Genomic DNA, 14,091 nt, shown 5'->3' on the forward strand with positions numbered 1-14,091 from the left:
GGTCTTTGATAGCTGACAGATACAAAAAGCATCTTTTCCCACCTTCAAGGAGGCCTACAGTAATGCAGGATGTCCAGACAAGACCTGCCAACGCCAAGTTCAGGCTTGGGAAGAGGAAAGAGGTCTACTGTTTTGGAACATAAATGGTCGTCAAAGTCATTCTCAGCAAAACACTGCAGGGAATCCGCAGAATCTACCTTTATTGTAAAACTCTGTTCTATGTAACAGCCAAGGTGCTGATGCAGAAGAGCACAAAGAGAACAATTTCCAAACAAAAACAAACGCTTTTCCATATAACTTCCCAAAGCCCTTTCCCGCCCACTAATGGGGGCTCCTACAACCCAGCAGTCTGGTCTTGTCCCAGGGTTTTCAGCTTCTTGCACAAGAACAAAACATTGAGCCAGGGCTGCTTCCCCACGAGGGAGCAACAGCCGTAAAATATACTCCGGAGCGCCCACCTTTGGGTGCTGCTAGGTGCTGCAGGATGGCCCTCATCTTCCTACTGGCTGCGACGTCGTTTCTTCCTTTTGCTTGTGGCAAAACCATCACGCCGCCTTTTACGGATCTGTGGGAGCTGCATTATTCCCAGAGCAAGGGGTTTCTGCCCAGAACTACCAGGCTGGGGTCTCTCTACAGCAGTAGCTGGGCTCCCAACTAGGGCTTCATTCCCTGGTGTGTGGAAAGAGGATGAAGGCTGGTCAAGGTCATCTACTCTAGCAGATGTGTAGGATATTTTTTGGACTCCCTGACTTCCAGAGACATGACAAGTACTAAGGGGAAGCCCTCCTGAAGAGAGGCTAAGTTTTGAAGCCAAAAGGTAGGCAAAGTTAGAGAGTTCTTCGTCTTCTTCCTCCTCTTTCTCACTTCCTTTAGCCCTATCTGCTGAGCTGCCTGTCTCTCTACTAGAGATGTCTCTCAGTACCAAAGCATCTCTGGTTCCCCCTCTAGGGGAAGTACTTCCCAGACCCTGGTGAGATGTTGGTTTGGTGGTCTCGAGTGGATAAGATTCTTGACTACCTTGTAAGGGAATAGGGGCCACAGGTTTGGAGGAAGCAGTATCTTCCCTGCCCTCTCCTTGGAGGTTACAAGAATTAAAACTTGATGAGCAGCAATCCCTGCTGATCCCTGGTTGGGGGCCATCGTCACTTCTAACATCTAATATGTTAACATGTTCTATGTTTTCCAACAGAGGAAACAGTAGGTTATCTCTGCTCTCTGCCTCTGGGCTAGCCTGGGGGAAAGAAGTATCCTGGGTCCCAAGAATAAGGAGATTGTCTTGGCATGTGGGTATCAGGGTGTTTCTGGAAGTCCCCAGTGTGGAGGTCTCAAATGTTTCCAGCAGTGGGGAGCAACCTTCAGCCCAGAGGTCACTGAGATCAGGTATGATCTCAGGGCTCAGCTCTCTATGTTCTTTGGACCTCAAGGCTGGGCCACTGGCTGTCAGGGACCCTGGCAAGCTGCAGGAAGTTTTCTTTTCTAGGACAGCGGGCACATCTGTGCCTCCACGGGGAACCACAGTGTTCCCCACACCCTCCGGCACTGTGGTTTTTCTAGGACTTGGAGAAACACCGTTTCTAGAGCTCAGTGTCTGGTCCTCCCTTATGCATGCCCAGTCTTGGGTACTATCAATGACCCTTTCTATCTGTAAGGGGAACTCTAAGTGTACAGCATCCATGTCACTGCTCAGCCACAGTCCTGGGCTGAGGGAAACACTATCCAGGTTGCCTGCTGCTCCAGGGCAATGGTTCTGATCATAACTCTGAACCATGGCAGGGCCTCTGTCGCCTCCCCGCATGGCTCTTGAAGAGCCTTCCTGGGACACTGCTGAAGGGTCTCTCACTCCCACTTCCCGAATCTGTTGTCTTAACTGCAACCCCAAGGCCTGACTTTCTAACTCAAGTCCTTGCAGAGGAACTGGCTCTGTAAGTCTAACATCCAAATTGGAGGCTCTCATGGGCTGGGGACCTTCTTGCCAGCAAAAAGGTAAAGACTCTGGATTCCCATCTGCTACTGGGTAGTTCCCAGAGGACCCAGGACCTCCCAGGTGACCTTCGTGATGTTCAGAGGACTGTTTTACAACCTTCCCAGACCCTTTTCTCCCCACACCCAAGGGTACTTGCATTCCCGGTGAAGCTGTGAGTTCTAGCTGCAGGTCCAAGCTGCTGGAGGGCAGCAGAGTGTTTCCATCTTCATGAACACCCCTTGGACCACCTAGGGCTTGTTCCTGCCCACCATACATTTCTCTTGCCTGCTTGCCTGGAGAAGCAGATTTTCCAATGTGAACAGTGCCCACAGGCCCCTGAAGGCCAGGTGAGGACCGAAGCCTCCGACCCCCATCTTCATCTTCATCAGAAACAGAAGTACTTGAGTCTGACTGAGCTCCGCTGCAACTTGGAGGAGCCTGCGCATCTTCTTCCTCCAAGGCCGAGAGTCGTTTCTGGACCAGCTGTAAGGGAATAGACAAATGCCGGTTCTAGACATGGTTAGGAAAAGAGGTGGCTGAGTGGGTGAAAGGAGATGACAGATAGACAATGTGGGGAAGGAAAGTGAGTGCTTAAATGATGCTATCAAAGATGGGTACTGTAGCTTGTTCCTCTCTGGAGTCTTATTTCCCTGATGTGAGTCTTTCCTCTCCTGTATACTTCGTTCACATGATCCCCTCCCTGCTTGTTCTAGACCCAGAGCCCAACCCTAAATCCTCTAAAAACAGAATTAGGATATCAAAGGGTTATACAGAATCAGGCAGGTTCCTTTTCCTGGTGTTTTATGCCTCCCAAGTTTACCTGGACAAGTGTAAGTCCTTCTTCTTGCTCTAGCTCCTCAATTAAAGCCAAAGGATCTCTCTGCTCCTCTGGGGACAGCAGATCTGCCAGAAATTGAGGGTGAATGACCGCCTCCACCTGGGAAACAGAGAAAAGAGTGGTGTGAACCTTGATATGAAGTGACCTGTAAGCCCAGTTGCTCTAGAGACAAAGCTATGAGGCCCATACCCCCACTTCCACCCTGGAGTTTGTAGTAGACCGTGTTACATGTATACATGTATACCCATTTTCAAATTATAGAATGGAGTCTCCTGCCATAGGCAGAATCCCGGATGGCTGGGGCCCCATAGTGCCCAACCCCCAAATATCTATTAAAAATTAGCCATGTAGCTGGCTAACACACACCTTTAATCCCAGCATTAAAGGCAGGTGGACTTTTGTGATTTCGGGGCCAGCCTGGTCTACAGAGCGAGTTCCAGGACAGCTAAGGCTACACACAGAGAAACTCTGTTTCAAAAAGAAGAAAAATGGGGGGGGGGGAGGAGCAGGAAGAAGGAGGAGGAGGAGGAGGAAGAGGAAGAAGAAAAGGAAGAAGAAGAAGAAGAAGAAGAAGAAGAAGAAGAAGAAGAAGAAGAAATTAGCAGTGTAGACTCTGCTCACCTTGGAGACAAAGACTTCCTGAGAACATAGTTCATCAATATAGTTCAGAAGACTTAGATCTGGATACATCCCTGCATCCTCCAGCTGCCCCTCTTCATCCTCTGCCTTCCCAGTATCCAAGTGGCTCCCCATCAGCCCTTCCATGATGTCAATATATTCTTGCACAGCTTCTGGTGGGGCCTCTTTGGGTGCCTCAGGAAGCGGTGGCCTTTGGGTTTTGCGCTGCCGCCGGCGGGGAGCCCGTGTCTTCAAGGCTGCCTTCTTGGGGATGTACACTGAGGGAAGAGATGTGCGAAAGCTTTGGTATCTACTTCCGGTAATGCTTGAAAGGGAAGAAATCTGGGTACAAAATAATGTTTCCTGAATAGGATCAAGCTTTGGGGGAGAAAATGGAAAAGCTGGAGGGTCAGTTAGAAACCTTTCTACACACCTTGACATTCCTAGAAACTGCCTGACCCCACCCCCATTGCTTAGGTTGATAAAGTATAGGGCTCATGTGCATCTCAATGAGAGAGTATTAGTTTATTTGGCCAAGATCAATAGCTAATTCAAGACAAAAGGGATCAAGACCCCAGCTTCCTAAAGGCCATTTTATTTGGCTCATAAAATGTCACTTCCGGGCAAGAACGTCTCAGAAGCAAAAAACAATGCCTTTCCTCACCCTCCTCTGGTTTGTGGATAGCCTTACCTGGCTGTTGGCAGGCCTCAGGGACCAGGGGCCCTGGATCAAGTTTCAAAGGGGTTACAGGGGCCAGCCCCTGGGACCCATTCATCAGCTGTGCATTCTGTATCTGCATCTCTTCCTCGGCCTCAAACTCCATGAACCTGCAGAGGGTAAAGAAGGCACAGGTTGTGCTGAGCAGGAGGCCTAGCTCACCCGCAACCTAGACACCAGGCAGCATCCACAATCATCCTCATTCTGGCTAAACACTGTTGAAGCTGGGTCAGCCAGTGGAAGCTGCTCACAGCCTAATGGCAATGCTGGGGAATAACATCCTATTGTCCCTTGGACAGTCACTGATTAAGGAAACTGGTGGTACAGAGCTTGGACGATTCTCCAGGACAAAGTGGCGATAGACACTTCTGTGTCAAATCTATCTCACCCAGTGCCTTGGATTCACCACTACTTAATATAAGCTCGATGAACTCAGTCTGGCCCGTCCAACAGTCTAGAGGTACACTCTAAAGGATCGCTCTTTAAGGCCTCATCTGGCAGAATTCGGGAAGCAGAGCCCACCAGAGTGCAAAGTCTGGAACAGGCCCTGAGGGGCAAACCTAGGAAGTCAAAGGTTCAAATTCAGGGAAAAAGTAAAAGGTACACTTAGAAGAAACGATGTTGTTGTGACAGAAGTGCTCACTGTGTTGCCCAGGCTGGCCTTGGATGGCCTTGGATGGATCCTGGGATGGCAGGATACTCTCAGCTCAGACTCGGGGTCATGTGTGCTGGCTCACACAGTAGAGCCAGCCAAAGTTAGATTTTAGCCCTGACTATCCTGTAGAAATGGGGGGTAGAGTCAGGAGACCATTCTGGGTGTCCAGTACCCTGATTTCTTCTGACCAACCTCTTGCAGAGAGTTAGTCCCTCTCTGGGATGGGGGAGAAAGGCTTTTCTGTGCTGTTTCTAAAAGCAAACAAAAAGCATAAAAGGAAAAGGGATTCTGAAGTTGTACATGGACAGCCACTTGCCATCTGCTGAGGTCCGGAGGCGGCAGAGCTGTCACGAGCAGAGAGGATAGAATAACCCCAAAGCTCAGGTGGGAGAAACAGCAAGGATCCAGGATAGCCTTGTCTAGCCTGCAGCCCTACTGTGACACTCCCTTCTTCATTTTAAAATTCATTCGTGTGTGTGGTGTGTGTGTGTGCGTGTGCATGCATGTGTGTGTGTGTGTGTGTAGTATGCGCATGCGAACCTCAGAGGACAGCTTTTGAGACCCACTTCTCTCCTTCCTTCATATGGGTCCTGAGGCTCAGACTCAGGTTGTCAGGCTTGCCAGTGGGGCACCTTTGCCAGCTGACCCTCCTGACAACCCACCCTGACACACACACACACACACACACACATCTGTCCCTGCGGCCCTACCACTCGCCCACTCCCCCGCCCCTGCAGGGTGAATGAGGGTTCAATTAGACTCACTTCTCTGCCATCTCATAAAAGATCATCCGGTCAAAGTTGCTGGTACGCTCCCACTCCTGCAGAGCCCTCGGCAGTCCCTCCTCCAGGGTCATAGTAGGCTTCAGTCGGGCCAAGGAACGAAGCACCGGGCTAAAACCTCCATTATGTCAGACACGTTGCCAAAGTGTGCCCTGCACCTCTTCTGATGCCCACCTCAGTCCCTATCCCCCTTCCTCGACCAATTCTAGCCTGCCCCTGTCATGTTCCAGTTTAAGGAAATGTCCAGATTCCACAGCCTCCCGCCGGTTGTCTGCCATTCTTGCTGCCCTTCCCACGGAGATCTGCAAATCACACAGAATCAAATGATTCTCCTCCTGCCCTTCTGAAATCAAACAGGGCATCCACCTTGAACTCTCACGGTGCTAGCGCTTACTGGACACTAAGAAGGAAACACTGGGGTTTGTAAATGAACGCTATTAATTGTAAAGTGGATTTAACCCTGTCTGGCGCCTCTTGAATTGTCAGACTTATTTCACAAACCCAACACAAACCTCTAATTAAAACATGTGTAGTAGTTTTGGGGTTTTGGTTTAGGAATAAGGTTTTTTTTTTCTTTGTCTCTGGAATGTCATCATAGATCTTCAAATAGAATATTGGACCGTTACTTCTGGAATGCTCCAGAGGAAATCAAGAATGCAGACTAAAAATAAGAACTTCATTTTTGCCTTTCTGGCTTCTCTTTAAGTCCTTAAACATTATGGAGTATCAGATTCATCTGGGGAGACTAGCTGTAATGGTGGACTGTAGAGTACCAGCATCCCAGGACTGAGCATCTAATCAGCTTCCCAGCTGACTGGGTCTGCCGGATGCCTGGCATAAGATCCTACCCATCAGACTGAAGCATGGGGAACAGGAGTTGGCCAGAAACCAAAGGGGATGGGTCCTAACCAAACCTCGGGAGCTCATGCTGGTTCTAGAATTAGAAATCCTTCACTAGGTCCCGAGAGAGAACTCAGAGCTATCTTAAGAAACCAAGAACTCCGCAGTGGTGTTTATTGAGGACTTTGGGAGTGGTCTTTTGATCACTTGTTCCAAAGTCCGGTTGAAGGAGTTCTTCCACTAGAAAGGAACTTGCTTTTTTTTTTTTCTTTCAAAGTCTGGTAAAACAGTTTTTACTCCATGGTCTGCTTGGGAAGTAGAGAAAAAAATCTCCCAGATGACTAATGGTCGATGTATAAACAAAAAGACAGCCTGTAACTCCTGACTTCTTGGCTAAACATACATGCACTCAAAAGGAGGGATATTTTGGCCTTATGTGGGCTCCCTTCCTCATTAAGATTGACTTTTTACAGTAATAATAAAAGAGCTACCATTTAAATGATTCATTTTGTATGCCAGGCACTTTGCCAAGCACCTTTAATCTGATCAACCTTTGGAGATAGGGACAAATTACCCCTTTTCTGATGAGGAAATTGAGGGCAAAGGTGTTAAATGTCCCTGTTCCAGCTCACAAATCTAGTGTGTGTGGAGCCAACAGTTCTCCATACCCTTCCTAGTTCACTTTGACTCCTGAGTAAGATAAGGTTCACACACGCTAAGGTCTTGGTCTGGCCCAGTGCCATTTTCCCTATCCCACAGGAATGAGTCAGGGCCCAGCCCACCTCATCCTAGGTCATCTGTGCCAGAAGGGCAGGGTGGGCCCTGACATTGGTGTCAGGGATCTACATGACAAATCTCTGCTTTTTGTGTTATGACAACTTCCCTAAAATGTTTGTCTGACATCACAGAGTTGTAGGTGTTCTTTGAAAGGTACCTGAACGTTTCTTCTAAGCTAGGAAGAATGTAGCAATGGGTGTAATTCTCTCTTAACAGCATCTTCTCACACTTACAACTGCCTTCAAGAATTCTGGAGTAATCGATACCCCTGTGTCTATCCCAGAGTCCTCTCTCAAAGCCCTAGGTGCATCTGTTTTGGGTGCCCAGCCCCACTTACATAAGAAAGCAGGAAAGAGCTTCTGCATCTGGACTCTGGGATAGGTGAGTCCGGGCCAAGACTTTGTAGCGTTGCCAGCGACGATAGTTCTCATAAACACCCTTGGAAGCATAGGCAAGGTCACCTTGAGAGGGCTTCCGGGTAGCCACTGGACCTCCTTCCATGGTTGCAGCTTGTGTTCCTGGCCAAGACTTTTCCAGGGGCACAATGGGAGCCAGTTGGGCTGCTGATGGTAGAGCCTGCAGAGGAAGCCCTGCGGGGCCCTCCTGGCTCACTCTAACAGCCACAGCAGGCAGAATGGTCTTCACATTAGAGGCTGTCACATACCGAGGAGGAGGACCTTCCTGGCCCCCACAGGGAGTACCTGAGGTAATCCAGTTTAGGGCTGTCTGAGTAACTATAAGGTTCTGAGTTTGAGAGGGCTCAGCTGGCCCCACTTCTGTCTTGACTTTGACAATGACCTGGCCAGTTCTGGCCACACTGGGGCCAGAGCCTCTTTCTCCTGTCATCAACAATGGACTGGGAAAAGCAGACAGTAGTAGAGGATTGCCTGGAGAGAATGCGGAAGGTATGGGGGGCTGTGGGGATGGCTCCCAGAGGGGTTGGTCTGGTGGAATGGGAGTAGCGGGGGCAAAAGGAAGCACAGGGAAAGGGGGCAGGCCAGCACCAGGTTTCATGGTCATATCGGGTCCTGGTAATGGAGAGGCTGTTGAGACAAATAAGACAAGGGGGAAGGAAGGAGACCAGAAGTTAGGCCATACAACTTCCTTTTAGTCCCTCTGGGGTCAGAGCTATGACTCTTAACACATGAAGGAGAGGGCATGGACGGGTGTATTTGTAAATGTCTCCCAAGCAGTTCTTCACCCCTAAGTTACCAGGTTAAAGAAGCTGCTCCCTCTCAATAAGACACATAGACCTGCATCTCCCAAGAAGAGCAAGCTCAAGCTGTCATTGCCTCTAAGGGCTTTTCTCAAAATTCTCCTGTAGCCCTCCCCTGCCAGCTCCACAGTCAATCAAGAAGTGAAATAGGACTGACACCTGTCCTGCAAGAAAACTGTCTGCAGGAAGGCTGAGTGCAGGGAAAGTTCCAGACTCCTGAAAAGCACCCATGGGGTCCTTGAGGGGGAGGCTGTCTCAGAAACATTGGTCCATCTTCTCCTCCTTTTCCTATTCCTCTTGCTCCTAATAATCTCCTCACCTCAAACAAAAGAAGTTGTAGTTTATGAGCAGGCACAATGACTCTAGGCTCGTGAAGCTCATTTCTCTAAAAAAATAATGCCACCAACATATATGGACCTCTCCTAACCCCACCTACTCCCACGAGACAGAAGCCACCTGCTCCCAGCTGCTCTGTCGTGCAGGTGCACAGCCACCGTAGCACAGTCCCCAAGACAGGGTAGGGGAGCCTGGATTCTTGATTCCCAAAAGCTTCACTATGCAACAGCCTGGACTAGCTGGGAAGGATTAGATAAGGGCCAGGAAATGATGGGGGAAGGGCATGGAGGCAGGGAGAGTTCCAGTGCCCCAGTAACTGCTGGACAAGTTGAAATTTGGCAGTACGGAAATCTTAGCTGTGGTCCTGCTTCTTAAATGTTAGAAGTTTCGAGCTCACGAATAAAGCATTGAGCTGGAGTTGAGGAAGAAGGAAATGTAGAACAGAGTTCCTGCTGGGGATGAGCTATGTGGATGCTGGTCAGGCAGAGCAGGGGATGAACACACAAGTGTGCACTTCATTAAACAGGGCCTATTTCTACATGATATCCACAGGGATAGTCACATGACTTTCAAGGATAAAGAGAGAATCCAATCGGCCTAATTTTATACTATTCTTCTCCCTCTTTAAAGAAAAAAGATTATTTCACCGACAAACTAGCACTGCTCAGATTCTTGAACACAAAGGAGACATGAAATAGGAACAAATTAATAATGTTCATATTCATCTGAACCACACAACAGAGGGCCAGGTGATCACCACCAAGATCTGCACACGGTGAATTGTTCCTAAGGTCTTAGCTCCACAATAGTTAAGAAAACTGTGGCTAAGATGACCTATCTCCTCCATCCTCAAAGTCAAGAAAGACTGTCCCCAACAAAAACATACTTAAAAAATACGTAGAGGTTTGTAAATACAACTGCTCTGGAGGGTGAGGCAGGAAGATCACAAGTTAAAGGGCAGCCTGGGTTACAGAAGGATTCGTGGACAGCCTGAGCAACTTAGTGAAACCCTGCCTCAAATTAAAGAGTGCCATGAGGGCTGCAGACGTGGCTCGTAGAATGCCTGTGCAGCATCTGCAAGGCCCTGGGTTCAATTTCACTTTGTGTTTTTTTTTATGGTTTATTTAACTTTATTTTATGTGCATTGGTGTGAAGGTGTCAGATCCCCTGCAACTGGATCTTCAGACAGTTGTGAGCTGCCATGTGGGTGCTGGGAATTGAACCCGGATCCTCTGGAAGAGCAGTCAGTACTCTTAACCACTGAGCCGTCTCTCCAGCCCCCTGGGTTCAATTTCAATAAATAAAAAATTCACACAGACAGAGATGCATGAGCGTGCACATGCACGCAGAAATTGTCTATGGGGCAAGAAAAGTACCCTCCCCGGAACAGTAATTCGATGGAATCTTAATCTTAGAGTTCCCAATTTCCAAATAGATATATGTATAATAAATTACTATAAAAGAAAAAAAGAAAGAAAGAAAAGTCTGTTGCCTGGACTGAAAAGAAGTGACATCTGTGGCTGGTAGGAGCCATCAGGTCTGGGCGCAAGCAGTTTTATAAACTCTCTAGTCCCATCCACTGGCTCTTAAGTGAATAACCCCACTGAAGAGTTTTAGCTGTCCCCCTGGCCCAATCTTTTCTCCATCCTTCAGCCTACTTTCCCTCGAAAGCTCAAAAGACACTCAGCGCTGCCTTCTCATGGCAAAGTCCTGGAGCAGGCACTTGTTGGCAGAAGACACAGGTCTTGAATCCTCCCTGAAGCCCTGACTAGGCTGCTCGTACTGTACAGAACCTCTGCTTCCACCCCAAGCATGCTGAAGTGCTCCCTCTTCTGGGGAATCAAATCGGTACTTGCTATCCACTCCCTGTATTCTGTGTGTTACTTCCGAGATACTGTGGTTTCCACGGAGGCCCTCCCCCGTTCTTAAGGTAAAAATCTACCTTCCCGGACTCCCTAATGCCTGTGTGGGGTCGGATGCCTCACATCCCTTTAGGTCAGCCTAAATAATTTGTTCCTAGGTAAAGGGACAAATCTGACAGCCCAGGCATGTGAGCAGGTGGCAGATAGCCTACAGTCTCCAGCCACCCCCAGTCTTACTTCTGTCTGATGCCATCATCTAAGGTTTAGGGACATCAACAGTGTCTGTCTGGAAGCCTCTAGAATGAAACAGTTGGGTCCAGGAGCCAGGCAGTAACCCAGCTCTAACAGATGATATCCAAGGAAGAAAGGACGAGTCAAAACAGAATTAGAATCTCGGACGCAGGCATTCTATGGTGGGGGAGGGGGAGTATTGTGTGGTGCGAATAGGGAGGTATTCCACAGTGAGTTCTAGTAAGTAAGCAAAAACTAGAAGATCCCTCTACATGAATTTGATAGCATAGTTGTTGGGTGTCTTTTTTCTTAGGACAATTTGTACACTGTTTTCTCAGATTCCCAACATTATACTGCAGTTTTCGATTTGGGTTTCTTATTCTTCTATTCTTCAACAATACATCGAATCCTATGCCCTTCGGTTCCTCCAGTCCTGTAACTACTAATAACAGCCTAGTGGTAGACCTTTGGCTTTTTACAAAGATGTTTCTATTTTCTGAGCCAAATTTGAAGCACACGGTTTGTAGAGTTGAGGATCAAGAAAACTAAATGTTTGAAACTGAAGTGTCTCATGATCCAGGGTGTTCAACTGGTGTGAGCGCCGCCTTCTTGAAAAGCCACCACCCACTTGTAATCCTAGGACTCGGGAGGCTGGGGCGGGAAGTTAGAAAAAGCTTGGATTACAAGTGGAACTAACTGTATGAAGAAGACGTTCTCGCTATAATCCCCAAACGGTCCAGTCTCAACAGCTCTGCAGTTCGTGGAAGCCACAGCCTTTTCCATTTGCTGAAAAACCTTACTAAATTAAAAAATATTTATTTATTTGATCTATCTATCTATCTATCTATCTATCCATCTATCTATTTGCTTATTCATTTATTTTCGAGGCAGGGTAAGCTATGTAGCCCTGGATGGCTAGGAACTCAACAGAGATCTGCCTGCCTCTACCTCCTGAGTACTGAGATTAAAGACCTGTACCTTTTAAATATATATATATATCTTTAATAGTTTTAAAAGGGTTTATGTAGTTTTATTTTATGTGTATGATATTTGTCTGAATGACTTGTATTTGTATGACTTGCAGCTGAGTGCATGCCTGGTGCTCCCAGAAGCCAGAAGAGGGAGTCAGAACCTCTGAAACTGGAGAGTTGCAGTCAGTTGTGAGTTGTCATGTGGGTGCTGAGACCCAAACCTGGGTCCTCTGCAAGAATGGGTCCTCAAGCAGTCTTAGCCACTGAGTCATCTCTCCAGTCCCTTTTTAATTTTTTGAGACATTCTGGCTATGTAGCCCTAAGCTCAAACCTTAGATCTTCTTGCCTTTTTCTCTTGAGTGCCACAATCCCTGTCTTAAAATTACTATAAAGTTTTTCATTAAATTACCTTTTAAAGTTATTAAATTAAAGGGCTGGAGAGATGGCTCAGTGGTTAAAAGCACTGACTGCTCTTCCAGAGGACTCAGGTTCAATTCCCAGCACCCACATGGCAGTTCACAAGTGTTAACCCTAAGATCTGGCATCCTCACCCAGACATGCATGTAGGCAAAATACCAATGCAAATGAAATAAAATAAATAAACTTTAAAAAGTTATTGAATTAATATATTAGATGCCTAAAACATGTAGCAAGGTGGGAAGTATAGATGAGGCAACCAGACTAAGTGAATTCTGGGAAGAGAAAAGGCAGAGTCAGTCACCAGTCGGACACAGAGGAAGCAAGATGAGAATGCCTTACTGAGAAAAGGTACCAAGCCACCTGCCTAAACATAGACAAGAATTATGGGTTAATTTAAGTTCTAAGAGCTAGTTAACAATAATCCTGAGCTAATAGGACAGTCTATAATTAATAAAAGCCTCTCTGTGTTTCTTTGAAACTGAACAGTTGAGGGTCCAAGTGGGAAAGAAATGTCCATTTACACTAAAAAGTCAGAGTAATCAAAGTTTGGAGAGGAAAAGAAATGGGGATAAAAAACGGGTTCAGGAGGGTGAAAACAACTAAAATTCAGTGTGTGCATAACAGTTGACAACAACAAAAACCACATAAAACAAACAAAAAGTCCAGGCTATATAAAATAAAATATATAGCAGCAATCACTCTTCCTACTCTTTCCCTGTAACTAAGTTCTCCAAGCCAGAAGAGGCCAATATTGTTTCTAGTACATTCCTGCCCCTGGCAAAGTCTCGTGTGAGAATACACGTGTACACACACACACACACACACACACACAAACACACATAAATACACCTGGCAAAGTCTCATGTGAGCATACATGTGTATACACACACACACACAAATACGCCTGGCAAATTCTCATGTGAGCATACACTTGTACACACACATACAAACACACACACTTTATTTTTTTGTTTCTCAGTTTAAAGCTGCTCAGAAAACTGCTCAGGTCAGCTTTGACCCTATCAGTTGTGGAGATCCTTCTGCCTAAGCCTCTGAACTTCTAGGGTTATAAGCACGTGTTAAACTCCCTGGCTTTTTAAATGTATTTTATGCAACAGAGAGCAAACCAACTATATCCACTACTTTAAAAAAAAAAAACTTAAGGTTTTTTTTGGCTATAAATTTAATGTTATAATATTTCTGTTACTATAAATAGTGCTATAAAGATCATTTGCAATATCTTGGTTTTATTTTTTTTAACTAGACTCTTACAAGACTTTGCACTATTTTTTTTCTTTTTCTTATGTTTTTTTGGAGACAGGGCTTTGGAGCCTTTCCTGGAACTCACTTTGAAGACATGGAGGTCTGCCTGTCTCTGCCTCCCGAGTGCTGGGATTAAAGGCGTGCGCCACCACCGCCCGGCTAAGGCTTTTCATCCTTTTATAAAACTGGGAATACTCCCAGGATACCTTATTGTGCTATTATTCGCTACTCACCATATAAGAAAGAGCTGAATTTGTGGTCAAATCCTGAGTTTGAATCTTGGTTCGATCTCTAAAGCAAAACTCGCCGGTTTCATAAGAAAACCTTTACGTTCTTTTCACTTTGCATAATATCGAATACCCATCATGCACTCTTTACCGCCAATACTTTGAAATAGGGCGGGAAACCGGATGTAAAAGTGGGGCTCGGAAAAAGATCTAACTTCTTCCCTAGGATATAGAAGGTAGAGAATCCTGGAGCCCTTGTTTCTCCAGGAACTACAAAACTAGTGCCTTTGAAATGGATATGCGATTTGATATTAAAGATAGAACTGGATGCATCAACATTTAAACCCACACTCATCCCCACCTCCTAACGTGTC

The 14,091-nt window shown here is 46.7% G+C and overlaps 1 protein-coding gene across 1 annotated transcript; it reads right to left on the bottom strand.

Moving 5' to 3' along the window:
• Positions 1 to 499: 499 nt before the first annotated feature.
• Positions 500 to 10,920, bottom strand: Nutm1 (NUT midline carcinoma family member 1). The gene is made up of 7 exons (XM_041679240.1): positions 10,843 to 10,920; positions 7,529 to 8,234; positions 5,557 to 5,685; positions 4,111 to 4,247; positions 3,423 to 3,697; positions 2,784 to 2,900; positions 500 to 2,446 (listed from the first exon to the last, which is right to left on the bottom strand). The coding sequence occupies exons 1-7, from the start codon at positions 10,859 to 10,861 to the stop codon at positions 500 to 502; spliced, it is 3,330 nt and encodes a 1,109-aa protein (XP_041535174.1). The 5' UTR covers positions 10,862 to 10,920.
• Between the last annotated feature and the right edge of the window lie 3,171 nt (positions 10,921 to 14,091).

The sequence above is a fragment of the Microtus oregoni genome, unplaced genomic scaffold (assembly GCF_018167655.1).
Source record: "Microtus oregoni isolate MIOR12 unplaced genomic scaffold, Mior012 000031F_ref0000149, whole genome shotgun sequence".
Taxonomy (NCBI): domain Eukaryota; kingdom Metazoa; phylum Chordata; class Mammalia; order Rodentia; family Cricetidae; genus Microtus; species Microtus oregoni.

Bases quoted from the DNA above. Each gene is read 5' to 3' on its own strand.
- Nutm1 (XM_041679240.1), bottom strand. The intron at 4,248-5,556 runs GTGAGTCTAATT...TACCCTCTGCAG, and splicing joins TTTTATGAGATGGCAGAGAA to GTTCATGGAGTTTGAGGCCG. The intron at 2,447-2,783 runs GTAAACTTGGGA...ATTCCCTTACAG, and splicing joins AAGGACTTACACTTGTCCAG to CTGGTCCAGAAACGACTCTC.